Source organism: Neomonachus schauinslandi, chromosome 11 (assembly GCF_002201575.2).
Source record: "Neomonachus schauinslandi chromosome 11, ASM220157v2, whole genome shotgun sequence".
Classification (NCBI taxonomy): Eukaryota; Metazoa; Chordata; class Mammalia; order Carnivora; family Phocidae; genus Neomonachus; species Neomonachus schauinslandi.
The window spans coordinates 10,127,132-10,154,278 of record NC_058413.1 but is presented as its reverse complement, the minus strand read 5'-3'; the positions used below and the strand labels follow the sequence as shown (position 1 = coordinate 10,154,278).

At 46.9% G+C, this 27,147-nt stretch overlaps 2 protein-coding genes across 2 annotated transcripts; both read left to right on the top strand.

The window, feature by feature from the left end:
- Window positions 1-863: 863 nt before the first annotated feature.
- Window positions 864-7,004, top strand: TMEM138 (transmembrane protein 138). Its single transcript, XM_021684902.2, has 5 exons — window positions 864-1,114; window positions 2,986-3,252; window positions 4,297-4,468; window positions 5,799-5,874; window positions 6,364-7,004. The coding sequence occupies exons 2-5, from the start codon at window positions 3,125-3,127 to the stop codon at window positions 6,474-6,476; spliced, it is 489 nt and encodes a 162-aa protein (XP_021540577.1). The 5' UTR covers window positions 864-1,114; window positions 2,986-3,124; the 3' UTR covers window positions 6,477-7,004.
- A 13,545-nt stretch (window positions 7,005-20,549) lies between these two features.
- Window positions 20,550-25,652, top strand: TMEM216 (transmembrane protein 216). Its single transcript, XM_021685468.2, has 5 exons — window positions 20,550-20,608; window positions 21,169-21,270; window positions 21,827-21,919; window positions 24,637-24,838; window positions 25,120-25,652. Exons 1-5 carry the CDS (start codon window positions 20,596-20,598, stop codon window positions 25,133-25,135), a joined length of 426 nt encoding a protein of 141 aa, XP_021541143.1. The 5' UTR covers window positions 20,550-20,595; the 3' UTR covers window positions 25,136-25,652.
- Window positions 25,653-27,147: the final 1,495 nt, after the last annotated feature.

Sequence of the window (27,147 nt, the reverse complement as noted above, 5' to 3'; positions counted from 1 at the left end):
GCAGAGCTGGTACAGGAACCCGGGTTCGCTTCCCTCAGCTCCAAGGACTCCTCACGTCCAAACGTGGCTTCTGTAAAGTCAGGGCTCAGGAGTGAGGACCCCTAAGTTCCAGTCGGGAGGTAGACAGGCAAGGCGCTGCTTAGCGCCACAGTGATTACAGACCCGCCCTTCCAGACTGCCCCGGTCGGGCTCAGGTGTCCGGAGAACCGTTCCAGGAACCCGGAGCCCGATCCCCGACTCTTCTGCGGGGACGAAGGGCTGTCGGTCCTAGCTAACCTTCGGTGACAATTAGGGCAGGGGCTCCGCCTGCTGACTGCGACTTCCGAAGCGCTTTCGTGCCTGGACCACCACACCTGTAGGAGGAAGGGCGCGGACCACAGCGTCCATTTCCTACAGGAGAAAGCTGAGGCCGAGTGAAGGGTAGCGACAGCGCGGAGAGGTAGCAGCGGAGCCAGCACGCGAACCCAGATCCCTGAACTCCCCATCCGAGCTTTCTCACCCCCGAACCACAGTGGGTCGCAGGGGTCTCCGAGACCCGCCTCTCGCCACCCGGCGCGGCAGCTACCAGGACTCCAGGCGGATGGAATCACGGACTCTCTGGGAGGCAAGCGACCACGCAGCCCGCACCGCAGCCCCAGGGCCAGTGAACCGAGCCGCCTCCGTCCCTTATAGGCTCACAGCACTTCCGGGCGCGCGCGAGGCCGCCTGGGAAATGAAGTCCGAGGTTGCAGACTCCCAGCTCCAGTTCCTTCGCGGGCGTTTCTTTCCCAGGGAGCGCCGCTAACGGCTCGGCCCGGTCCCTCACCCCCAACTCGTGTTCGGGCGGACGCGAAGCCTCTCGCCGGGGACTGGCCCTCCGCAAGGCCGCAGGCAGCGGCTGGGAAGGTCGGCAGCTGGACGCGGCGACGCCGGGAGGGCAGGAGAGGAGCGGGCCCAGGAAAGCGGTGGCCAGATATGGCAGCCGGGCTGGCCACAGAGCGCGGAGCGAAAGCTGAGGACCGGTGGGTAACACGGTGCAGACGGAGCCCGCGTCCGCCATCTACTTCCGGGATTTAAAACCGGTTTCCGGAAGCCAGGACGGCGTCCCCATGACAACCGACGTTGGGTCTTTGAGGTGAGAGTGCTTGAGGAGTGGGTGAGGTGACCAGAGTCGGAATTTGTGTTGTTACTGTTTCGGGTGGTTTTTTTTGGTTTTGGGGTTTTTTTTGCCAAGGCAGCCGCATTTTGAGGTGGATTGGGAAGGACTGGGAGGAAAGCTGCCCTGCGGACAAAGGGAACGCGGCAGGGAGCGGTGGACAGACCGAAGACGGCTCCGTTACCTCGCGAATCTCTGCCTCCCTAAAGCGGAGGCGATGGGCCTCCTTCCCGTAGAGTTGGCGGCGGGCGGGTCCCTGTCACGGATCCTCACGACAGCCCGCCGCGGTGGCCCGTGAAGTCGTGGTTTAGAGCGCGGGCTTTGGTGTCATCCCCCCGCTGTGAAGCCAGGCTCTGCTCCCCTGCGACCCGCAGGCACGACCTGAACTCTGACCCTGTGTTCTTGCCTGTATAACGGGGGGCTCATTCTTTCCCACCTTGCAGAGTAGTTGCGAGGATTAAAGGAAATTGTCCTGGTCGCCAAGTGTATCATGGTGCTGGTAGTAGGTGATAGCTGTCCGCTCAGAGAAAGTGCCATCACGCAGCCACTAAGGTGGGACTTCTCCACCAGGTGAGGTGGATGCGGTTCCTTAACCTCTCAGAGCCTCTGTGTGATAGGGCATTATATTCATACAAACGGCTGCTTCTCAAGATGGGTGTAGGATTAAGTAACCTGATGAATATAAAAAGAGCTTGTAAATTGTAAAACATTTTGCAGACGTGAATTTAATCTCATCCTCTTAACACCTCAGAGCATTGGAAATTTGTTTATAGATTTGACCCAGCTGGAGGGGTCACAGGACACCTGCAGAGCAATTTCTGGGCCTTGGAATATATGAAAGTAAAGGCCCAGCCCCCCTTACCTGGTGCCGCTGTGTTGCCACCCCCTTAAACATAGAGTTTTGCAGGAGAACATCATTTCCTCTGCGCTGCCTGCACCACTTCCCACTTCTGCGCCAACGTCTTTCCCACCAAGTACATATCAGCCTGTCTGTTATATGAGAGGCAGCTTTGGGCATTGGTTAAAAGCACAGACTCTGGACCCAGGCTGCCTGAATCCCAATCCCAGTTCTGCCACTGCTACTAGCAGTGTGACCTAGGACAAATTATTTTCTCTCTCCAAGCCTCAGTTGTCCTATCTGTGTAATGGTAGAGTAATAATAGTGTGTCTTCTACTTCATGGGGTTATTGTGAGAGTTACAGAATTTTAGTGCTTAGAATAGTCCCTGGCAGGGGTGCCTGGCTGGCTCAGTCCGTGGAACATGTGACTTGATATTGGGGATCAGTGTCATGAGTTTGAGCCCCATGTTGGGTGTAGAGATTACTTAAAAAAAAAAAAAAAAGGAATAGTCCCTGGCATACTGTAAGTGATTATATAAAGGTTTGCTGCTGCAATTAGTATTAGAATTAGTATTAACTACACGACTACACAGTCACTCTTTGTAGTGCTCCTAGATTCCTTTGAACTCAAAAGTGGAAAGAGCTCTGCGTTGGGGCGCCTGGCTGGCTCAGTTGGAGGAGCATGTGACTCTTGGTCTCAGCGTCATGAGTTCGAGCCCCACGTTGGGTATAGAGATTACTTAAAATGAATAAATTAAAACTTAAAGAAAAAAGAAAGAGCTCTGCATTTAGAAGTTTCCGGGCATGCAGAAAGTTTGAGGATGAAGGTCCCTAGGAATGACTAGTTGGGTTTTTTGGGAGGTGGTAGTGGTTTTGGTCATTGATGTATCCCAAGCAGCTAGAATGGGGCCTGGCATGTAGTAGGTCCTCAGTAAATATTTACTGTATTAATGAATTTCTAACCACCTCTCTCTCTCTCTCTTTTTTTTTTTTTCCTTTTTGCCTTGACAGGCCCTTGTCTTAGCGCAAGGAAAACAGCTCCGATTTGAGGAACTAGTGCTTCTCCCTCAGTGGTGGGGAGAAAGCCCAGAGCTGTCTTCTGGGGAACTGTGGAATGTGCCCCTGGGGGGCCCAGTAAAGCAGAAGGAAGATGCTCCAGACCAGTAACTATAGCCTGGTGCTCTCCCTGCAGTTCCTGCTGCTGTCCTATGACCTCTTTGTCAATTCCTTCTCGGAGCTACTCCGGATGGCTCCTGTCATCCAGCTGGTGCTCTTCATGTGAGTTCAGTGGGTGGGACTGGACAGCTGAACCCAAACAGTTTGAAAGCCCTGGCAATTGTGATTTAGCATTTTAAAGTTATTAATAGAGAAATTTTAGGGAAAATAAAATTTCATGTATCTTGGGTACTCCACAGACATGTCACAGATCCTGTATTTATATGCTTCTAATAAGGGTCTGGGATCCAGGGAGCAGTCAGAGGGTTATTTTCTCCATCTGTGAGTAGAAGTATTGTCTTACATTGCCATGAAAGAGGATTACAGAATGGTTAGCTCAAAGGGCAGTCATATCTGTTATGTATATGGGATGGAAGCTGTTGGCATTTTTCTTCCACAATGATTTATAGACTCCACAAGGCAAGTTATTAACAGAAAATCAGTCTTCGACATTGTCTTCCTTCATTCAACGGGTGTTCATTGGCCTGCCAGACAGTGTTCTCGGTACAGTAGTAAAGCTGACAATTTCCTGCTCTCACAGGATTTCCACTCAAGTGGAAAAAGACAATGAATACATTTTTTTAAAGATAATTTTGAATAGTAACAAATATACAGTGGATGGAAAGCGGATGGGGCAGAGAGGGGAGGGCTCCTTGAGGCCGTGGGGTTAAAGGAGGGTTTCAGAAGAGGAGACATTGGAACTGAGACTTGAATGGCCCTAAGACACCGGCCGTGCAAAGATCAAGGGAAAGGTGTTGCCATCTCTCTAGGTGGAAATGTCTGGCAGGCCCAGGTTATGTGACAGGCGGGGCTGGCTTTTTCTGGATATAGGGAAGAAAGCAGCTTCTCCTCCCAAGTGTCTAGAAGGTTAAGAGCACCAGAGCAGGAAAACTTTGTCTGTCGGCTGCACCTCACTGATGGGGCCAGCAGGGAGTTCGAGACTCATGTCATTTGGGACCCAAAGCCCATGCCACTGTGGGGGGGGGGGGTTTCAGGGGCCTAGAGCACAGGGAAGGCCAGACTTCATGGTGTCCCTTAGGACTTAGGGCCAGCTCTTGGGTCGTCCCACAGACCTCCATTTAGTGGTGTTTTGTTTGATGTCTGCAGCATCCAGGATATCGCAGTCCTCTTCAACATCATCATCATTTTCCTCATGTTCTTCAACACCTTCGTCTTCCAGGCTGGCTTGGTCAACCTCCTCTTCCACAAGTTCAAAGGGACCATCATCCTCACAGCTGTATACTTCGCCCTCAGCATCTCCCTTCATGTCTGGGTCATGGTAAGAGCGGAGCTCTGAGTTCCTGAATCCTTAAGGGGCTAGAAGTATCTTTTTTCTAGGAATCCAGCCTCAATTTTTTACATCTCACAGAAACCTTGACAGGAAATAGGTGTGTTGGTGGTGAATGAATGTGGTGCCGCCTGGGCTTGGGCAAGTTGCATAAGGCGCTTCTGCCCAACCTTTTGTGTTAAAGAACTGCCTTATCCAAGAGTCAGGGGACACTTCTGGAATATTCTGTTCACCTTTGCCCCAAAACAGTCCTGGTAAAACAGGAAGGTGACTGTGTTTCATCATTAGCTGTTTGGGCAGGTGGGTGTTGGGACAAGGTATTCTTAGACATTGGTGTCCCATGGGAAATGGCCAGGCCAAGAGTGTCTTGGTGCTGCATTTAGAAGTTTCATCTAAAGGTGCTGACACGGCCTCACAGCAGATCCCAGTTTTCATGGTTCAGATTCTCCTGCTTCACGAATTGTTCCATCTCTTTGGGTATTGCCTGTGTTTCTCATACTCATTTTGATGGGACACATTAAAACCTCAGGGTTCTCTAGTCACTTCTCTACTAAAGCCACCTTCTTAGACTGAACCTTCCATTAAGTCACCCTTGTTATTCCACAGAGAGAAGTAGAGCTCACGGGGAAGAAGTAGCAGTGCCAGAGTCTCTATAGTGCTTCCTGAAGAGGATTGTCTCTGCTCTGGTTCTTGGGGCCAAAATAGGTCCTGGCTTTGTACTTTGTACTATAAAGCTGTTAATCTGATTAAACCCTGAGTGCACTAAGCCTTTATCTGACAGGAACTGAGCCTGAGGTCTGCAAGGAAAGACAGTGACCACACTGAACTGAGATAATGTGTATCACTTCTCCTTGGAAAAGGCTATGGAATGGGGGCACCTGGGTGGCTCAGTCATTAGGCGTCTGCCTTCGGCTCAGGTCATGATCCCAGGGTCCTGGGATCGAGCCCCGCATCGGGCTCCCTGCTCCGCGGGAAGCCTGCTTCTCCCTCTCCCACTCCCCCTGCTTGTGTTCCCTCTCTCACTGTGTCTCTCTCTGTCAAATAAATAAATAAAAATCTTAAAAAAAAAAAAGCTATGGAATGAAAGGGAATAAATAGCTTAGTTCAAACTTTCTCCTTCAGGGTTAAAAGGATATTTCCTTTGTACAGAAAAGGGAGTTTGAAGCTCCTTTGAAAAACTCCTTGGGGTTGTGGGAAGAAAGAAGGAGGGTGAGATTAGCCTAATTTGAAACCAAGCGGCATTTCTGCAGCTAACCAAGTTGGAGATTCTAGGGCCTCATCTGGTCACTAACCTTCCCCTGTCTACTCATGTCTCCTTCAGAACTTACGCTGGAAAAACTCCAACCGCTTTGTCTGGACAGATGGACTTCAAACGCTGTTTGTATTCCAGAGACTAGGTAAGGACCAGAGCAACCTCAGGCCTCCCTTCGGTGGCACCCATGGCTCAGGCAACTAAGGGCCGCGATCCTGGCTTTCCCAGTCCATCACTGCCAGCATGGGACGAGTAGAACAGCCATGACAAGAACAGGAGGGATGATGGCCAGCTGCCCTTGCAAGGGAGTCCCTGGGAAATCATGAGGCAGGGCCCCTCCGCCTTGTTAGGTTGTGTTCTTTTTTTTTTTTTTAAGATTTTTTATTTATTTATTTGACAGAGACACAGCGAGAGAGGGAGCACAAGCAGGGGGAGTGGGAGAGGGAGAAGCAGGCTTCCTGTAGAGCAGGGAACCCGATGCAGGGCTTGATCCCAGGGCCCTGGGATCACAACCTGAGCTGAAGGCAGATGCTTAACGACTGAGCCACGCAGGCGCCCTGTTAGGTTGTGTTCTTAGCCTGAAACGGATATTCAGGAGCATCCCTGACACTTCTTTCCTGCATACTGCCCACAGCAGCGGTGTTTTACTGCTACTTCTACAAACGGACAGCTGTGAGACTGGGCGATCCTCGCTTCTACCATGACTCGTTATGGCTGCGCAAGGAGTTCACACAAGTCCAAAGGTGACCACTTCTTGTCACACTGATGGATGGATGCCTTTCCTTCCTGACAGAGGCTATGTTTGTGGCTCTGTGGGGTGGGCGTCGGCCCTATGCACAGGAAGCACCTTGACTTTCCTAGGACAGTCTCAGGCCACTTGTGTTCAGCAGTCAAGAAGGAAGATCTTCCCTCTTGCAAATTAAAGTGTTTCCCAATACAGGCTTCAGTACATAACCCTCCCTGGCCTCCACCTCGGTTCTGCCCCTTTTCCTTTCCTGCTCTCTGTCCTTCTTCTCACACAAGGCTGTGAGGCTTGATCCTTGGGAAGCTGTCACTTAGCCTGGTACAGGAGGGGCTCCTGGCACCTGCTTTCTTTGCACCAAACATAATGGATGCAAAGAGTGACATTTCTGAGCTCCTGACTGATCACACTGTAGACATTTAGATTTTATACCCAAGGTGGGTGTTTTTTACATTTTATAAATAGGAAATAAATTGAATTCTTTTTCTGTAAGTGGTAGAGTCTGTTTGTGTAGCTAGATCTCTTCGCAGATAAGAGGCATATCAAGTCCTGGCCTTGGCATTTACTTGACCCAGTGGGCAGCTTGAGCCACAGAACAAATAAAGATATTTATTGAGTGCCGTTATGAGTACAAGCTATTTTTGTAGAAACTCAAGATGCAATCTGATGCCCCACCCCAACCCTTGGAGTTCCAGACTTCTGTGCCTTTTTTTTTAGGGTTTATTTATTTATTTATTTTAGCTGAGAGAGAGAGAGAACGTGTGCATGTGTGCATGTGCGCCTGGGGACAGGTGGGCAGGGGAGGAGTAGAGGGAGGACAATCAAACTCCGCGCTGAGCAGGTAGCCCAACATGGGGCTCGATCTCATGACCCTGAGACCATGACCTGAGCCGAAGCCAAGAGTTGGACGCTTAACCAACTGAGCCACCCATACGCACCTGGACTTCCATGCTTTATTCAGCACAGAGCCCTTAACTGCCCTCAGAAGAATAAAAATGTTCCTTAGCCTGTTTTGGCAGAAGAAATTTTTAAAATTCATATGCCCAAGCTATCAGCTTTCTTTTGCTAGAATAATGTGTAACAGACCACCACCAAACTTCAGTGGCAGGTACCAATAAATAGTTACATGGCTCTTGAGCCTTGGGGTTCATCTGATTGGGCTGGTTCAGGTGATTTCTGCTGGGCTTGCTCATGTGTCTGTGGTCATCTGTGGGTCAGCCAGGCAGCTGTGATGATCTTGGGATTTGGGGCTTTTGGCTAACCTAGGCTGGTCTCAGCTGGACTGACTGGGCTGTCCTGGTTCTCCTGAGTCATCGTCCAGAGGACTAGCCTGGGTCTGTTCACATGACAGTGGTAGAGGAGCAGAAGAATGAGCTCCATTGTGCAATCTTAACTTCAAGCCTTTACTTGTATTGTGTCTCTTGGACTCCCATTGGTCAAAGCAAGTCATATGACTGAGCCCAGAGCCCAGGTGGGAAAGCACTACAAAGTGTCCTGGTAAAAGGCACAGATAGACGGAGGGCCATTAATTCAGTCTAACCATGTCAGAAAGTTGCTCTGTAAAACTCATCATTCAGAGGCATTTTAGCACAGGGGTTGGCAAACTTTTTCTCTGAAGCTCCAGATAGTAAATATTTTAGATTTTGAGGGCCATATGGTCTTTGTTGCAACATAAGCATACCTTGCTTTATTGCGCTTCACAGGTACCGTGTTTCTTACAGATAGACGGTTTGTGGCAAACTCATGTTAAGCGAGTCTGTCGGCACCATTTTTTTCAACAGCATTTGTTCGCTTCATGTCTGTGTGTCACATTTTGGTAATTCCCGCAACATTTCAGACTTTTTCATTGTGATTATATGTGTTATGGTGCTCTGTGATCAGTGATCTTTGATGTTGCTATTGTAATTATTGGGGGCACAATGAAGCGCACCCATGTTAGTTAGCAAGTTTAGGCTATAGATGTTCGGCATGTTGTGATTCCACCGACTGGCTGTCCCCCGTCTCTCTTCCTCTCCTCTGGCCTCCCTCTTCCCTGAGACACAACAGTATTGAACTTAGGCCAGTGAATAACCCTACCATGGTCTCTGAATATTCAAGTGAAAGGAAGAGTTGCATGTCTCTCACTTAAAATCAAAAGCTGGAATGACTAAGCTTACTGAAGAACACATGTCAAAAGCCAAGATGGGCTGAAAGCTAGGCCCCTTGGGCCAAACAGTCAAGTTGTGAATGCAAAGGAAAAAAAATCAGAAGCGCTGCTCTGGCATTCACACAAACAAAGTAAAGCAGCCTTGTTGCTGATACGGAGAAAGTTTGAATAGAAGATCAAACCAGCCTCAACGTTCCTATAAGCCCAAGCCTAACCCATAGCAAGGCCCAAACTCTTCAGTTCTGTGAAGGCTGAGAGGGGTGAGCAAGCTGCCCAAGAAAAGTCTGAAACTAGTGGAGGCTGGTTCATGAGGTTTAAGAAATGAAGCCATCTCCATAACATACAAGTGCACAGTGCAGCAGCTGCAGCAAAAAGATTATGACTGGGGACACTTGGGGGGCTCAGTTGGTTGAGCGACTGCCTTCAGCTCAGGTCATGATCCTGGGGTCCTGGGATCGAGCCCCACATCGGGCTCCTTGCTCAGTGGGGAGCCTGCTTCTCCCTCTGCCTGCCACTCCCCCTGCTTGTGCTCTTTCTCTCTGACAAATAAATAAAATCTTAAAACAAAAGTTACAACTCACTGGAAGCTCAGATGATGGTTAGCATTTTTTAGCAATTATTTTTTATTTTTTATTTCATTTTATTTTTTTAAGGATTTATTTTTTTAGAGGGAAAGAGAGGAGGGAGAATGGGCAGAGGGAGAGGGGGAGAGAGGATCTCAAGTCAACTCCCCACTGAGTGTGGAGCCCGACACAACACAGGACTGGATCCCACCACCCTGAGATCATGACCTGAGCCGAAACCAAGAGTCAGACACTCAGCCAACTGAGCCACCCAGGCACCCCAGCAATTATTTTTAATTAGGTATATATATAGGTATATATGTAGGGGTTTTTTTAGCCATAAAGCTAGTGAACACTTAATGGACTATAGTATGGTGTAAACACGACTTTTAGGTACACTAGGAAACCAGAAAATTCATTTGACTCGCTTTATTGTGGTATTTCTTTACTGTGGTATTCTGGAACCAAACCTGCCATATCTCAGGTGTGCCTGTGGTCCACTTCGGCATCATAGTGTGAAAGCAGCCAGAGGGGCGCCTGGGTGGCTCAGTCGTTAAGCGTCTGCCTTCGGCTCAGGTCATGATCCCAGGGCCCTGGGATGGAGCCCCGCATCGGGCTCCCTGCTCCTCGGGAAGCCTGCTTCTCCCTCTCCCACTCCCCCTGCTTGTGTTCCCTGCTTGTATTCCCTCTCTTGCTGTGTCTCTCTCTGTCAAATAAATAAATAAAATCTTAAAAAAAAAAAAAAAGAAAGCAGCCAGAGATGATACGTCAACGAATGGATGCAGCTGTGTTCTAATCAAACTATTTAAGGACACAAATTTGAATTTCATATCATATTCATGTGTCACAAAATATTTTTCTTTAGACTTTTTTCAACTATGTAAAAATGTAAAGCTATTCTTAGCTAAAGAGCTGTGCAAAACAGGCTAGATTTGCCCCAGGCCATAGTATACTGAGCCCTGGTTTAGAGGCCTAGAATAAAGTTCTGGAGAAAGAGAGACTATATAGTTAATCAGCTGTGCTGTCAAGATTTTAACAGTTATTAAAAAAGAAAAGGTACAGTGTTAAATAAATTGTGTAAGGCCCCATATCCTATAATTGGAACAAGTGATCTAAAAAGACCTAACAGGGACGCCTGGGTGGCTCAGTTGGTTGGGCGGCTGCCTTCGGCTCAGGTCATGATCCTGGAGTCCCTGGATCGAGTCCCGCATCGGGCTCCCTGCTCGGCAGGGAGCCTGCTTCTCCCTCTGACCTTCCCCCCTCTCATGTGCTTTCTCTCTCTCTCTCATTCTGTCTCAAATAAATAAATAAAATCTTTAAAAAAAATAAAAAATAAAAGTAAAAAGACCTAACAAAGCAACCATCATCTATACTTACTATACCCTCATATATAAAAAAAAAAAAAAAAATAGCCCAATTTGGAACTTTTCACAAAAGCTTATATAGGAATATTATATTCCCCTTTGCTCACAACAATGCAGTTTTTTTGTGCCCCAGAATGAATCTGGCCTAGATTGTTCTCTATAGTGTTTGCAGCTAGTGAGTACAACCAAATGCCTGTTTCCTTAAAATATTTGTGGCACTTTGGGGCCCTGTGAGTTCTGGGATGTGTGTGTGTGTGTGTGTGTGTGTATTTACTTTCTTTAATAGTTAATATATTCATGTGATACAAAATTCAAGTTATTAAAAGGTTTATGCGATTAATTTTCTTCCTGCTATATCTCAGCCACTGAGTTCCTTCTCTGTGCCCTCCCTGACAATCTACATTTACCTGTATACTTCTTACAGATAATATAACATTTCAGAAACATTTTTACCAAAAACAGACATACAGTTTGCCACCATCCTCTCCCAGTTGTTTATGTCAAACCTTTGACAATATGTGTATATATTTTATATGCAGCCGTGAATATGGGGAATATGCCATAAAACAGTTTGCTTTTTCCCCCACTTAGCAGTAGGAATGTGTATTTATTTATTTATTTATTTTTCTTCTTAAAGATTTTATTTATTTATTTGACAGAGAGAGAGAGAGACAGCGAGAGAGGGAACACAAGCAGGGGGAGTGGGAGAGAGAGAAGCAGGCTTCCCACCGAGCAGGGAGCCAGATGTAGGGCTCAATCCCAGGACCCCAGGATCATGACCTGAGCCAAAGGCAGATGCTTAACGACTGAGGCACTCAGGCGCCCCAAGGAATGTGTATTTAAGATGAGATGTTAAATTAACTCCCTGGGGACAGTGAGTGAAAAGCAAAGCATTTCACAAATGCTTAGAGACTTTTAGTAGGATAGAGTTGCTCCTGGCTGACCAGTGCTCCAGTTAGTAACTAGAAAAAACAGATAAAATGCCTTGGGCTCAGTTCATGATCCTAGGGGCCTTTCTTAAGGGCCTCAGAGAATTACTGAAGGAAAGAGGATTGGGGGACCTAAAATTCTAAAGTAGGGAGATTCATAGAGAAGTGAGCTGACAGTCTGCAGCAGATTTTTGCCTGGGGGCATTTGCTGATTCTGGGTTTGAGCAAGAAGCTAAGAATCCAGGCGTTGCCCAGATGGAGGGTTATAGCCAGGAAACAGAAGCTGAGCCGGGTTGTCTGACAACACTGGAGAAACAAAACTGAGGGCTGGAGGAGGCTTAAACACAAAACAATTACCTCCTCAAGATATTTACCAAATCTTAGGGCCAGAGGTTATCAAAAGCTAAACCTCAAAGCTCTGAAGAGCAGAACAGAATTTTTGGCAGATTTTCGGTGCTGATAATTAGAATTCAGGACCCGCCAGCCGGAGGGAACCGGTGAACAGATAAAAAGCTCAGGACTCCTTACTAGGAACAAGATGAAACAGGTAGACTGATGCTTATCAAAATTGCAGTGCAGCCTCAAACCATCTAGTTCCTGAGCAAGTTAAGGTGATCAGTCTCCTTCTATCTGCCCTTCAGAGAAAGGAGTGGAAGAAAAAACATCTAGAGACACTGTATTTTTTATACACAATTTCTGGATCTAGTAATAATTACTGGCAAGTCAAGGGATAGGCCCGTATTATTTAAAACCAGAGTAAAAGTAAAAAAATAGAAACAGGTGATCCAAATATTGGAGAAAGTAGACAAGGAGTTTAAACTATGATTGATATGCTCATGAAATAGAGGAAAACATGGAGGATGTAGATAAAATATTTAAACTATACCTAGGGATTTCTAATAATGGCTGAGATCCTATGGGAATGACCCCTCCACAGATAACTGTAAAGTCTGGACATAATATGAAAAACAGCTCCTTGAAGATACTGGAGAATGAAGGGAAAGTTTGATGGGCAGTCCACACTCTAAAGAGGAGAATTATGCAGAGAAATTTCCTTATTTTTGCTGCTTGTAACTTGGCAGTAGGCAAAGTGGCATGTACGTTTGCTGTTGGAAAATCCCAGTGCCAGAGTACCGAGTGAGGGCAACTGAAGGCGTGGGAGAGATGAGAATCTCAGAAGGGAAGAAGCCAGAGAGGTGGGAATCCCCAGATTCTGTCTGCCCACATCTCTGCCCAAGCCCCGCACCACGCATGTGCAATGCAGACTCATGGCAACTCAGCTAAAGACAGAAGATCTAGACTGAGATTGGAGCCCGCCACCCAGTAAGTGTGGCCTCAGGTGTGTATCCAACCAGGCTGATTACCTGATGCAACCAAAGGAACATTAGTCTTTGCAGACAAGGAACAGAAACCAGAGTCTCCACGCTTTAACATTCAAAACTGACATGGAGGGGTGCCTGGGTGGCTCAGTCGGTTGAGCGTCTGCCCTGGGCTCAGTTCATAATCCCAGGGGCCTGGGATTGAGCCCCGCGTCGGGCTCCCTGCTCAGCGGGGAGCCTGCTTCTCCCTTTCCCTCTGCCTGCCGCTCCCCCTGCTTGTGCTCTCTCTTTCTCAAATAAATCTTAAAACAAAAAAAATACACAACTGAGGGGCGCCTGGGTGGCTCAGTCGGTTAAGTGTCTGCCTTCAGCTTGGGTCATGATCTCAGGGTCCTGGGATCGAGTCCCGCATCGGGCTCCCTGCTCAGCGGGGAGTCTACTTCTCCCTCTCCCTCCGTGTGCTCATGCTTTCTCTCTCTCTCTCACTCTCTCTCAAATAAATAAATAAAATCTTTTAATTAAAAAAAATAAAAATAATTTTTAAAAAACTGACATGGACATTGAGATGAACCAGATATGGGAATTAACAGACAAGGATATTAAAGCAACAATGAAAATACATTCTCAGCAAAATGATAGGTGACCTCAGCACAGAAGCAAATGATTTTTGAAAAACAGAAATTCTGGAAATAAAAATGACAGCAACTGGGAATTTTTGAATTAAATGGATGGATTTAACAGCAAAAGCAGAGATAACAATGAGTCAGTGAACTAGAAGACAGATTAGTAGAAATTACCCAAGCTGAAAAACAGAGGGGAAAAAAAGATTAAAAAAAAAAGCTTGCACAGACTAGTTATATCATATCAGACAGTCTGACATATGTGTAATTGGAGTCCTAGGAGGCAAAAAGAAGGAACAGAGCAGAAAAAATATTTAGGGAAGCAATAGCCAAAAGTTTCCTTAATTTGATGAAAGAGAGATTTGTAGATTTAAGATAGTGCACAAACCCACCTTGAGAAACACAGAAAGGCCACCGCTAGGACATCCTAGTCAAATCATTTAAAGCTAAAGGCGAAAAGCAAATCTTGAAAACATCAAGAGAAAACAACACACCACACAGAGAGGAATAACAATTGAAAGCTAGCTTCTCACTAGAAACTGGAAGCCAGGAGAGAACATAACATCTCTAAGATGCTAAAAGAAAAAAAAAAAAAAAAAGGTCATCAGAATTCAGCATTCACCAAAAATATACTTCCAAGAATGAAGTTGAAATAAAGACATTTTCAGATTAAAGAAAACTCAGGGAATGAGCTGCCAACAATCCTGCATTACAAGAAATGCTACAGGAATTCTTTGGCCTGGAGGAAATAGTAACAGACAGATGGAAACCCAGATTCTCAGAAAGGAATGGAGCACAGCAGAAATAGTGCCCAGTTAAATAGAAAGACTTTTTGTCTTTTTTCCTATTAATTTCTTTAAAACATATAAGAGTGTAGAATGCAATTTTTTCCCAAGTACACAGAATATTGACCAGTATATACCATAAAACAATTGGGCCATAAAACAATTCTCAATAAATTTAAAAGTATAAAGAGTACGTTCTTTAAAAAAAAAAAAAAAAGATTTTATTTATTTGACAGACACAGCGAGAGAGGGAACACAAGCAGGGGGAGTGGGAGAGGGAGAAGCAGGCTTCCCGAGGAGCAGGGAGCCCGACGCGGGGCTCGATCCCAGGACCCTGGGATCATGACCTGAGCCGAAGGCAGACGCTTAACCGACTGAGCCACCCAGGCACCCCTAACGAGTAGTTCTTTGACAATAATGGGATTGAGCTCGAAATCAGTAACAAGATAGCTAGGTGGTTCAGTCTAGGTCCAATCAGGAGACAGAAACCATACAGTAATTTAAACATGACAAGTTTACTATAAATTAAATTGACTATAAAGTTATGGCAAAAGAGTAACTATAAAGATGTAAAGAGAATTCTCAAAAGGTACCTGAGGGCTGAGGGAGAGTACCCAAGAAAGGACAAACTTGGCAGGGTCCCACCCTAAGACTGGGGTTCAGACCTCACTGCAGCCCTCCAGGACACAGGGGAGCCAAGGCTGGTGAGTAGGTGCACAGGGAGCGTAAGGGCACCACCTGCAGGCACCAGGCCCAGAGTCCACAGTATCCACATTGGGCAGATCCCCGGAAACAAGCTTCCAGGCCACAGGTGAGCCAAGACTGTTGGGAAGGTGACCAAAGGTGTACGCACGAGGCGTGCAGTGCATGACCGCCACACAAAGCATGGAGGGCCACGCGAATCAACCCTCCCGGGGGAAGAGCCGAGGTTGGTGAGCAGAGGTACAGAGGGAGTCGGGGCACTGCTGTGGGCACATGGTGTCCATGCCTGGGGGGCTCTGGGACAAATGGTCCGGGGCATAGGTAAAAAAGGCTGAGGGTGCAGGTGCAGAGAGTCAGGGAGTAGCCACAGGTGCAAGGCCTGGAGCATGCAGCATCCCTCACAGGGAGGGCCACCACAAAGTAGTCGCCGGGGCTGGACCTGGTCTGCAAGGTTGCCGGGGGATTGCCTGCTCCTGGCGCAGAGATGGAGCAGAGCACCGGCCCCCGCATGGTCCCTGACGTCCCCGTGCACAGGCACTGCTGACAGACCATGGCACCGGAGCAAGGAAAAGCAAACCAGAGCTCCCTGCAGCAGAGAAAACAAGTCCTTTCCTTCCAAGAGTGTCCTTCCAGTGCCCTCTACTGACAAAGCTAACATCAGGCTCACTGTAAGGAAGAAATGCTGAGACCAGTCCATTATCAAAGAACAGGTACTAAAGGGTGAATCTGGAGCCAAGAGGCAAAATAGAGATAACAGAATCCATCTTCTTGGCTACTCAGAATCCATACGTGCTCTTCTATACATATTTGGACTTCCCTATCAGTTATATTCCTGCCAATAAGATATATCTATCCTTAAAAGTGATGTTCTCACCCTTCTCCCAAATGAGAAGACACAGTCCTAATACTCACTGTATCCAGAGCTGGCTATAGTAATTACTCCACAATTTTAGTCATGGTTCCATGAAATATTCTACTACCTAAAGATTAAATTATAAAGTTGACCTCCCACAATTTGTACATAAAACAAAAAGGGGAGTAAAAAGGAGAAAATGGTCAGTATAGACAAATATACATACAAGAATCAAAGAAACACATGCAAAGCTACTACAGTCCTCGTTTTTGTAACTGGTAATTTTTGTAAGTGGTCACAAGGTCATAGCTGACATCCATGGCTTCCTTCTTCAACTACCCATTCCATATTTCCCTTGTCCTCAGCTGAGATTCTGGGGCTCTGGGCTCTTTACCTGGTACAGTAACCCAAACCCTCATTCTAAAAGATCTTAGTCCTTAATCGCCCTGCTTTTGGGGAAGCATGGGTGTACTGAGAGGTGCTCCGAGAATCCTCTGGGTTCTAGACACAGTCTTCCTCAACCCCATTGTGTAGCAGCAGTGGAATTTTCCCTTGAGAATCAGCATCAGTTACTTCACCCAGTCGATTGGACCCCCTCCCTTTGCCCAGTGGTTTAGTGGCATAAGGAGCCCAAAATGGCCAGGTGGCAGTCCCTTCTTCCAATTCCATGGTACCATTTTTGTGTCCCTTTGTGGAACATTCCTCACTTGAGAACTAAAATCTCCAAATCAGCAGGCTCCAATTTTTCAGGATAAGAGGCAAAAATTCTGTGAGTGGGTAAGGTGTAATAGGACGAGTCATTCCTACTCCCACCCCTTGGTTCCTGGACCCACGTTATGCTGGCCAGGGGGATGACAGCACCATATAAATGGTCTCCCATTCAAAAAAGTACTTCGTTCTGTAAAGCAACCCTCATTATTTCATGGTGTTGTCTCCCACGTGGTGCTAGAACCCAGTCTTCAGTAAGCTGTTCCACTTTTCAAGGAAGCACCCTGGTTCCAGGGGAAATATGTGTGGGAAGACCTGTTACTTCCATGGGCATAAGCCCATTGCCACACTACCTCCACTGAAATGAGTAGCTTGATCAGATGCAATGTTGTACGGAGTAAATGGTGTACGTGGTGTCCTGGGAGGGCCCCAGGAAACGACACCCCAGGGTGTGGGTGAGCCAAGGCTGGTGGGCAGGGATGCAGAAGAGTCAGGGCACTACTGCAGGGTGAGATCTGGAGCCTCTGGTACCCGTATCAGGAAAGCTCTGGGAAACAGCCCCTGGGGTGCTGCAAGCTGAGGCTGGTGGGCAGGATACAGAGGGATCCTGATGCACTGCAGGTGTGAGGCTGCGGCAAGGTGAGCACCAAACCTGGGCTGAAGCTGAAAGATTGCTGCGGGACCCTCCACTCTTGGCACACATCCAGTGGTGTCCCCCCAGTACACATCTCTGACAGACTGCAGCAAGAGCAGACGCACACTGGAACCACGAAAACCCCTTTTCTCCTGCAGTGTCCTTCTAGCATCCTCTTATCACCGAGCTCACTATAAGGGAGAAATGCTTCAAGTCCAGTCCGCTATCACAGAATAAGTGCTGAAAACTGAATCTGGAGCTGAGGGGCTCTATACTGATAACTGCCACACGGGGAAACCACTACATATTTAGCAATTAAATAATACACTTGTAAAGAATGCACGGGTCAAAGAAGAAATCATAAGGAAATTAGACAGTACTTTGAACTGAATAATAATGAAAATCAAACATTAAAATGCCTACGATGTAGCTTTTCACGAGAAAAAAATATTTAAAATCAATGGTCTTGGGGCGCCTGGGTGGCTCAGTCAGTTAAGCCTCTGCCTTCGGCTCAGGTCATGATCCCAGGGTGCTGGGATCGGGTCCCGCATCGGGCTCCCTGCTCAGCAGGGAGCCTGCTTCTCCTTCTGTCGCCGCTCCCCCTGCTTGTGTTCCCTCTCTTTCTCTCTCAAATAAATAAATGCAATCTTTGAAAAAATATTTAAAAAAAAACCAAAATCGGGGTGCCTGAGTGGCTCAGATGATTAAGCGTCTGCCTTCAGCTCAGGTCATGATCCCAGCGTCCTGGGATGGAGCCCCGCATCGGGCTCCCTGCTCGGCGGGAAGCCTGCTTCTCCCTCTCCCACTCCCCCTGCTTGTGGTTCCCTCTCGCTGTGTCTCTCTCTGTCAAATAAATAAGTAAAATCTTTAAAAAAAAAAAATCAATGGTCTACATTTTTACCTTCAACTAGAAAAAGAGAGCAAAGTAGAATAAAACCAAGACCAGAACTAAAGAGAACATGGACAAAATAATAAAGAGAAATATATAAAACCAAAGTTAATTCTTCAAAAAGTTGATAAATCTTTAGCTAGACTGATCAAGAAAAAGAGAAGACACTATTACCAATATTACAAATGAAAAAGGGAATGTTCCTATAGATCTTATGCATATTAAAAGGATTGTAGGGTTATTTATAGACAATTTTACATCCCCATGACTTATTGTAGAACTGGAAGTTTGTACCTCTTGATCCCCGTTACCCATTTTGCCCACCACCCACCCTCCCACCCTCCCACCTTCCCCTCTGGCAACCATCAAATTATTCTCTATCTAGGAGTTTTGTTTGTTCATTTGTTTTTTGTTTTGTTTTAGATTCCACATATAAGTGGAATCATATGGTAATTTGTCTTTCTCTGACTTGAATTTCATTTAGCATAATATGCTCAAGGTCTATCCATGTTGTTGCAAATGGCAAGATCTCATTTTTTTAATGGCTGAGAAGTAGTCCATTGAATATATATACAGCACATCTTTCTCCAGTCATCCATTGATGGACACTTAGTTTATTTCCGTATCTTAGCTATTGTGAATAATGTTGCAGTGAACACAGCAATGCATATATCTTTTCTTTTTAAAAGATTTTATTTTTGAGAGAGAGCGCGCGCGAGTGCGCAAATGAGCGGGGCGGTGGAGGGAGGGTTGCAGAGGGAGAAGCAGACTTCCTGCTGAGCAGGGAGCCCAATGCGGCACTCGGTTCCAGGACCCTGAGATCATGACCTGAGCCGAAGGCAGACGCTTAACCCACTAAGTCACCCAGGAGCCCCGCATCAATCTTTTCAAATTAGGGTTTTGTTTTCTTTGGATGAATACCCAGTAATGGAGTTACTGGGTCATGTGGTACTTCTATTTTTAATTTTTTGAGGCACCTCCATGTTTTCTAGAGTGGCTGCATTAAGATACATTCCCACCAACAGTGCACAGGGGTTCCCCTTTCTCCACATCCTTGCCAACATTTGTTATTTCTCATCCTTTTGATAATAGCCATTCTGACAGGTGTGAGGTGTTATCTCATTGTGGTTTTGATGTGCATTTCTCTTATGATGAGTGATGTTGAGCATCTTTTCATGCGTCTGTTAGCCATCTGTAGGTCTTCTTTGGAAAAATGTCTGTTCATGTCATCTGCCCATTTTTTAATCGGATTGTTGTTTTGTTTTGTTATTGAGCTGTAGAAGTTCTTTATATAGTTTGGATATTAACCCCTTACTGTATATATGACTACACTGTAATTGCTCCTTCCCCCCAGGGGCCCTGGCTTATTAGCTGCTTGCTTACAAAGGTGCTGAGCCATTACCCTGGGCTCCTCAGATGTGGCATCATCTATTGTGTGCACCGCTTTCTGGGCTCATTGTCACTCAGAGGACTTGGGTGCAGGGGAACCATGCTGACATTCCTGCTGCTTGGGGGGCTAGGAGCAATTCAGTCTTACCTCCCCATCTTAGCTCCCCGTCACTAAAGAAAACCTTCAGCTTGCATTAAGTTCTGCCAAGGGGAGGCACAAGCGGAGATAGGAAGGCAGAGGAGAGGGGAGGGAAGCAAGGTTGGTGATGTACCCACCAGCTTCTCAGATTGTCCCACCTGGTGGGAGGGCTTCTCCATACCTCTCTCCAGGTGCATGGAATTGCTTCTGCTCCTTCCCCTTTATGCCTAGAAGAAAAAAATTCCCGCCCCACCTCCAATCCAACTAGCGAGGGGTACAGCACTGTCCTTGAGGGTTAGTCACTCTATTCAAATTACCTGTTTCCTGCCCTGCCAGGACCGACTGCGGGTTAACAGGCATGTCAGCCTGGGCCCACTGCAAACCCCTTTTCTTTCCACTCCCCTGCGGGAAGTGATTACTCCAAATGGTATTCAGGCTTCAAAACCCAGTTCACAGGCCGTCCCTTGGAAACTTCTTTCAATTCCCACCCAGGAGTACTTTGGCCTCTCAACTCCCCTGCACGCTCTGGGTCACGTGGTGATCACGTTTCCTCTCTGTGTCTTCTCGGAGCTTCTTGGACGGAGCCTCCAGTTCTGACTCCCTTTGGTGCCCGCTAACTACCTGGTACCTGCTAACCCCCACCCGGCATTTGCAGAGCACCGTCGCGCAAACCGTTTCTCATTGTAAGACCGTTGTTAGAAAAGAGAAGCGTGGGGCTAGGGCCTATTTACTAATCCTGTGGTCACGCTGCCACAACTGACCACTTCGGCCAACGCCCTGTCACCTGGGGTTGGCGAGCCCGAGAACGGCCCCTGCCCCGGGGCCCCGCGGACGACAACCTTGCTCCCTGCCACTGTTCCCCCAGGCTCAGCGAGCCGAAATCCCAGCGGCGGCGGTCTACGCCCGCGCTCCTCCCCGCGCACGCGTGGCCGGCCTCGCGCGGGCCCCGGGCCCTGGGAACCATAGAGTGCCGCGGGCGGACAGAGGGGCCAGCAGCCGGCGTCGCTCCATCCCCGCTTCCGGCCGCGCCTCGCTGCTCTGGGAGCGGCTGTAGCGGCGTACGCAGTTTCCATGGGGACTGAAGATGGCGCCGCGAGGTGAGATTCCGGAGGTGTGTGTCTCTGGTCCTGATGCCTTCAGTGTCCCTCTCCCCCCCGTTAGAGCCCGACTCTTCATTCTCGGGTGTTAGGGACATCTCTCCTCACTTGTCTAGAGTGGGGTTTCGCAGCCCCACTCTCCGTGAGTGCCTGAAGGTCTCGAGGTGCAGGTCTCAGAAACCCCCAGATCCTGGGCTGGGCCTCTTCCAGGCCGGCTCAGTTACGAATTTGCTGTGTGACCTCGAACAGGCCAGTGCTGGCCAGTGGTGGCCTTTGCGTCCCGATGGCCCAAATAGTGACGGGGTTAAGATCTTAGAGCGGCCTTGACTTTCACCCCGAAGACAAGAGTCGGGTTTGACGGTGATTCCGGGGAAGGAAGGGGATTGATGGAAGCCCCCTACACACACACACACCCTCTCATTATCAGCAGTCAGAAGTACCCCAAGTGGCCTCTCCCAGTAGCTGCGACCTCGTGTTTTCTTCAAGTTAGGCACAGAACCAAAGAACAGAGATTGACCTGCCGTCGTGCCCATCCCTCTTATTTGTGCTCATCTTTTCAGGTAAACGGCTGTCCTCTACCCCCCTGGAAATCCTGTTCTTTCTGAACGGGTGGTATTATGCCACCTATTTTCTGCTGGAACTCTTCATATTTCTGTATAAAGGTAAGGCCTGGGGCTTGACTACCCTTGCCCCAACATCCCTTCCCCACTTCAGCCCAGAGCCAACTCCCATCAGGAGCCTTCTTATTTTTCATCCTTTTCTGTAGCTCCTCTTCACTTCTTCATCATATGGCTTCTTTGAGAATGACTGACTAGGAAGCCCCTCAGCAAGAGTTCCCTCAGTTGGGGAAATGTGGGCTTCTCCGTCCTTATTCTCCCTCGTCACCTCTCTTTGCTAAGCTCCACTGTAGGCTCATTGGTGACCCTCAGAAACTATTCAGTGGCCAGTGTACCCATGTAGATCCAGTCATTTTGGAGACTGGAGGCCTCACAGACTTTTGGAGTTAGGAGTGAAATCCCCTAATAATGAGTCGGCCTCTAGCAGACATAGTCACGCTGTGAGTTAGTGTATCCTGTAGCAGGTTAACAGATCCTACCCTCATCTCACTAACTAGTTCATGGAAAGCTGATAAGATGCATGCCCTCTTTATCCCCAGGTGTAGGGGAGTTCTTGCGGGTGCTGTTACATGTTTGCAAACTCTGGCTTTTGTGTCGGCAGCTCTCCTGCTACCATATCCAACAGCCAACCTAGTACTGGATGTGGTGATGCTTCTCCTTTACCTTGGAATTGAAGTAATTCGACTGTTTTTTGGTGAGTGTTATCCAGAGAATATTTCCATTCCTTCTCAGACAGACTTGATTAGCTTGATTAACAAGAACAAGTACATAACCTAGTCTCACAATAAGAGATTGGATCTGGTGGAATGTCCCATTACTCCCTCTCTGAAGTTTCAAGCTGCTTCATATTTTGGGTCAAGCTTTACTTGTTGTTGCTCTGTAGGGCCAGAGGTGGGCAGTAGCATGATATTTTAGATAGTTCCTTCCTAATTTCCTAAGTGCTAGGAGAGCCTGGTTCCTCTCACTGGCTTGCTTGGGAGAATAGATTTGAATGTAACCCCACGTTCAGGGCAGTATGTCACACAAGTTGGCACTTAGGTCCCCTCCACTCTCTGAACAGGGATTTCTTAGGACACTTTTTTTTTTTTTAAGACTGTATTTATTTATTTGACAGAGCAGAGCACAAGTAGAGGGAGCAGGCAGAGGGAGAGGGAGAAGCAGGCTCCCCGCTGAGCAGGGAGCCCGACATGAGGCTCAATCCCAGGCCCCTGGGATCATGACCTGAGCCGAAGGCAGATGCTTAACCAGCTGAGCCACCCAGGCGCCCCTAGGACAACTTTTTTATCCTCACAGATCCAGAGCAAATTCATTATTAGTTAGAATATCTTACCCCAGAAAACAGTGTTAAAACACAAGCTGAGAAGAAACAGTATTTGCAATACATGTAACAAAGGATAAAGAAGGCTCACATAAGTCACTAAAGAAAAGATGACCTAATTTTAAAAATTGGTAAGGGACACTAATAGGCAGTTCATATAAGAATAATTACAGAGGATCAGTAATCATGATAAAATGCCCAAACTCATTAATAAAAAGCAAATTGAAACAACAAAATAACAGTTTCATCCAGCAGATTAAAAAGATTTCCAAATACCCAGTATTAGAATGGGTGTGAGGACCAGGTCTCTCTATTCCCACACTCTTTGGGAATATAAATTAGAACAATTGTTTTGCTAATAGTTTTGCCATGTAAAATTTGTATTTTTTTTTTTTTTTAAGATTTTATTTATTTGAGAGAGGGAGGGCATGAGTGGGGTCGAGGGGCAGAGGGAGAGAATCTCAAGCAGACTCCCCACTGAGCACAGAGCCTGATGCAGGGCTTTATCTCACAACTCTGAGATCATGACCTGAGCTGAAATCAAGAGTCATACACTCAAATGACTGAGTTACCCAGGTGCCCCTAAAATTTGTATTCTTAGTCCTGACAATTACACATCTAAAACTGGTTGAAAAAAACAAACACTTCTACAGATAGCAAAGGTACCTATTGGAGAAAGCTTATGGCCACGTATTTTGTAACATCAAAACATTAGAGGGGCCCCTGACTGGCTCAGTCATGGAGTGTGCCACTCTTGATCTTTGGGTTGTAAGTTCAAGCCCCATGTTGGGTAGAGATTACTTAAAATACAAAATTAAAAAAAAAATTAAATTAAAAAAAAAAAACATTAGAGGGGCACTGGGGTGGCTCAGTCAGTTAAGTGTCTGACTTCAGGTCAGGTCATGATCTCAGGGTCCTGGGATCGAGCCCCACGTCGGGCTCCCTGCTCAGTGGGGAGTTTGCTTCTCCCTCTCCCTCTGCCCCTCCACCCCCCATAGTGATCTCTCTAGCTCAAATAAATAAATAAAATCTTTAAAAAAATTGGAAACAGGGTGCCTGGGTGGCTCAGTTGGTTAAGCGACTGCCTTCAGCTCAGGTCATGATCCTGGAGTCCTGGGATCGAGTCCCGTATCGGGCTTCCTGCTCAGCAGGGAGTCTGCTTCTCCCTCTGACCCTCCTCCCTCTCCTGCTGTCTGTCTCTCATTCCCTCTCTCAAATAAATAAATAAAATCTTTAAAAAAAAAAATTTAAAAAAGATTAAAAAAATTAAAAAATTGGAAACAACTAAACATCTGTCAATACAGGATTAGTTAAATTATGGAATTGCCTCAATGAAATCATCTGTAGCCATTAATAAAAGAATAGGGTAGTTATACGTGGAAAGATGTCTAACTTAAATGGGAAAAAATAAGTTGAAAACAGTATGTAGAGTATGATTCTATTTTTATAATAATAAGTAGTAATATGTAAGTATATACACATAAAAAAATCTGAAGCAATATACATCGTTCTGTAATGATGGCTGTCTCCAGTGTGGAGTCATGGGGCCTTTTAGTTTCTGTATATTCTAAAATTATTTTCTGTACTTATATTAGTTGAAAAGTTTTCAATGATTATGTATTATAATTAAAAAAATATTTTCCCCAAGTAAATAAGTCGCTGTCCCTTGAGTGGGAGCCACACTTGAAGCAGGACCTTTGGAGTGAATGACTCCATCCTGTGGCACCTCCAAAGCCTCTCATTTTTTTTTTTTTTTAAAGATTTTATTTATTTATTCATGAGAGACAGAGAGAGAGAGAGGCAGAGGGAGAAGCAGGCTCCCAAGGAGCAGGGAGCCCGATGTGGGACTCGATCCCAGGACCCTGGGATCATGACCTGAGCCGAAGGCAGACGCTTAACCATCTGAGCCACCCAGGCGCCCCAAAAGCCTCTCATTTTTAGCACAGTGGGACCCCATTTATAAATCTGCCCATCGCCATTCAGCATCATTTTTCTCTGCCTTGCCAGTCCATCCCATCCCATCCCCCCAACCTTTTTCTGAGTCCAGGGAAAGCAGGCCACTTGGAGATGACTCCATGGGCTGTGTCTGACAGGTACAAAGGGGAACCTCTGCCAACGAAAGATGCCACTTGGTATTAGCGTGGCCTTGACCTTCCCATCTGCCATGATGGCCTCCTATTACCTGCTGCTGCAGACCTACGTGCTCCGCCTGGAAGCCATCATGAACAGCATCTTGCTCTTCTTCTGTGGTTCAGAGCTGCTGCTTGAGGTGCTCACCCTGACGGCTTTCTCCAGGTACCGCGCTGAGGGACCATTTCCTGCCACCTGAGGGTTGGGTTCCCATCTCATCCTAGGGAGGGACTCCTTGTTCTTCTGAAGCCTGAGGGGTCTGAAGGACTTTCAAGGGGAAAAGGGGTGCCCGTGGGATTGCTTTTCCTATTCAGGGTAGACAGTTACTCAGGGAAGACATTCTCCTTGTTCTCTGGGGCCAAGAAGCTTGGAATATAGAACAGTTCAGACCAGCTGCTCTTGTTCACTGGTCTTTTAACATTTTCTTTCTTTCTTTCTGCCATCAGTATGGACAGGATTTGAAGTACAAACATTGCAGCCAGCAGCCCTCATGGGCTGAGACCACAGATTCTTCTGGTCTTTAGCCACACCAGTGAGAATTGGTGGGTCAGGTTGTCCTGGGAACGGTTGCAGCTTTTCCTCAACACAGACATTTGGGCAACAAACTGAGCGTGAGGCCACTGGGCATCATCTTCTAAACCAGGACCATCAGCCTAAGAGACTGTTGTACACTCCAGTGTAGGGAGGGGCAAGGCCGGCCCATCCTGGCCCGTCTCAGAACCAGTTCCCTGCTGAGCTCCAGTTCTCTTTGATCCTCGTGGCCAGAGCATCTTGTGTGGACCCTGTAGGCTCCTTGGGCTTCCAGCAGGACCAGAGCCACATACCCCCCGTAGGTGCTGTGCCAGCCGTCACACGAGCACAGAGAGCCTCGGGGTGGTCTGCTCCCAGGGTGACGCACAAGCTTGTCACCTTGTTCCTCAGAGACTGAGCTCCAGAACTTTTTTAGCAGCTCATAGTGTTATTTTTCTACTCTCATCGTGAAACAAACATTATTTTATTTTATAATAAACATGTATTTTCTGTCATTGGAGTTGCAGCCTTTTCCTTATGGCACCTGTCCCTAGAATTTCACTGCCTCCAAGGGAAGGTAGGGACTCTCCCCGCGGTTGGTTCTCAGGCTGTGCTGAGCGATTCTGTGTGGACACAAAAGCAGTGATGATTTTCTTACTCCAGCTCTAGCCTGAATTAATCCCTAAAGGCACTGCCAACTTCTGTATCTTCTTCAAGCCTGTCATCCTAAAAGCCTGCTTATATTCTTCACCTCTGCCTCAAAGCCAGCATCTTTTCTCTCATTCCTCCTACAGATCATTGTCAGCTTACCAGAATGAGGCATGAATACTTGGAAGAAGCATATTCAAAACCTGCCAGTATTTTTTGGTCATTTATTTTAAAATTTCAAGTTAACGTAAAAGGAAACATACTTTCTTCCCTTCCTTCCTTTCTTCCTTCCTCTTTTTCTTTCTTCCCTTTCTTTCTTTCCCTTTCCTTTCCCTCCCCCTCCCCCTCTTCCTTCCTTCCTCCCTCCCTTCCTTTTCTTTTCAGCTGGAGAAATACTGCCCTACATGCATATATCATTTCCTTTTCCAAGTAACCGTCTTTAAAACTTCATCTTACTCAATAGTGGCTTTTTTTTTCTTTCCTCCCAAGAAGCCACCAGGAGCCATGACAGAATCCATTTTAGAAAACCTTGAGCCATATGGCCCCTCTGCTGTCAGATGAGTATCTGCTCTTGCTCAAAGTCAAAAGTTAATTGATCTTTAAGCATTTCCATGCTGGCTTTTAATTCTCCTTATTTCCTGTGATCAAGCTCATTCTCATCCTGTGAAGGTCTCCACTGTCCAAAGCACTTACCATTTTTCTTGTTTCCTACCCCTTCTGTGTCGTTGCCTCCTGGCTGCTTTTGGAGTCTATCCAAAAACTATAGTAGACAGGTCTAATCCACCATGAAACAGTGAAACCGTAACAAAAAATCCAGTTGGAACCCCCTTGATATTTCAGTGACAAACCCCGCTAATCCCCTGACTTTCTGCTGCTCACACTGCTGCTTTCTCTAGCGGCGCTTTGAAGAAGTTGTTGGCATCAAGCTAGACAGGGACTTGTTCTCCATGGCCGCCCATTTCTTTTAGAGGTTCAGTGGTTACGGTCACTCTCCTGGCAACACAAGATAAATGAATGAAAGGCTCAGCTGGAAGTTTAGAGGTGGCTTATAATTAAAAGGGACCTTAGAAAGGAATCTAATCCCCCACTTTGCAGGCTTAGAGATGAGAAAGGAACAGCCAAGCATCACACAACTGGTTACTAACAGTTGGATCTAGAAATCTTGTCTTCGGAGTCTCAGTCTAGATCAAGTAAATTCTACTCCTCAACAGGTACCACTTAAGGAGAATGAGTGGTTGGAAATGAGGATAGAATTAGAGCAGGAAGTCCTCTCATTTATTTCCTGGTTCTCCGGGAGCTTAATGCATTGTGCTTCC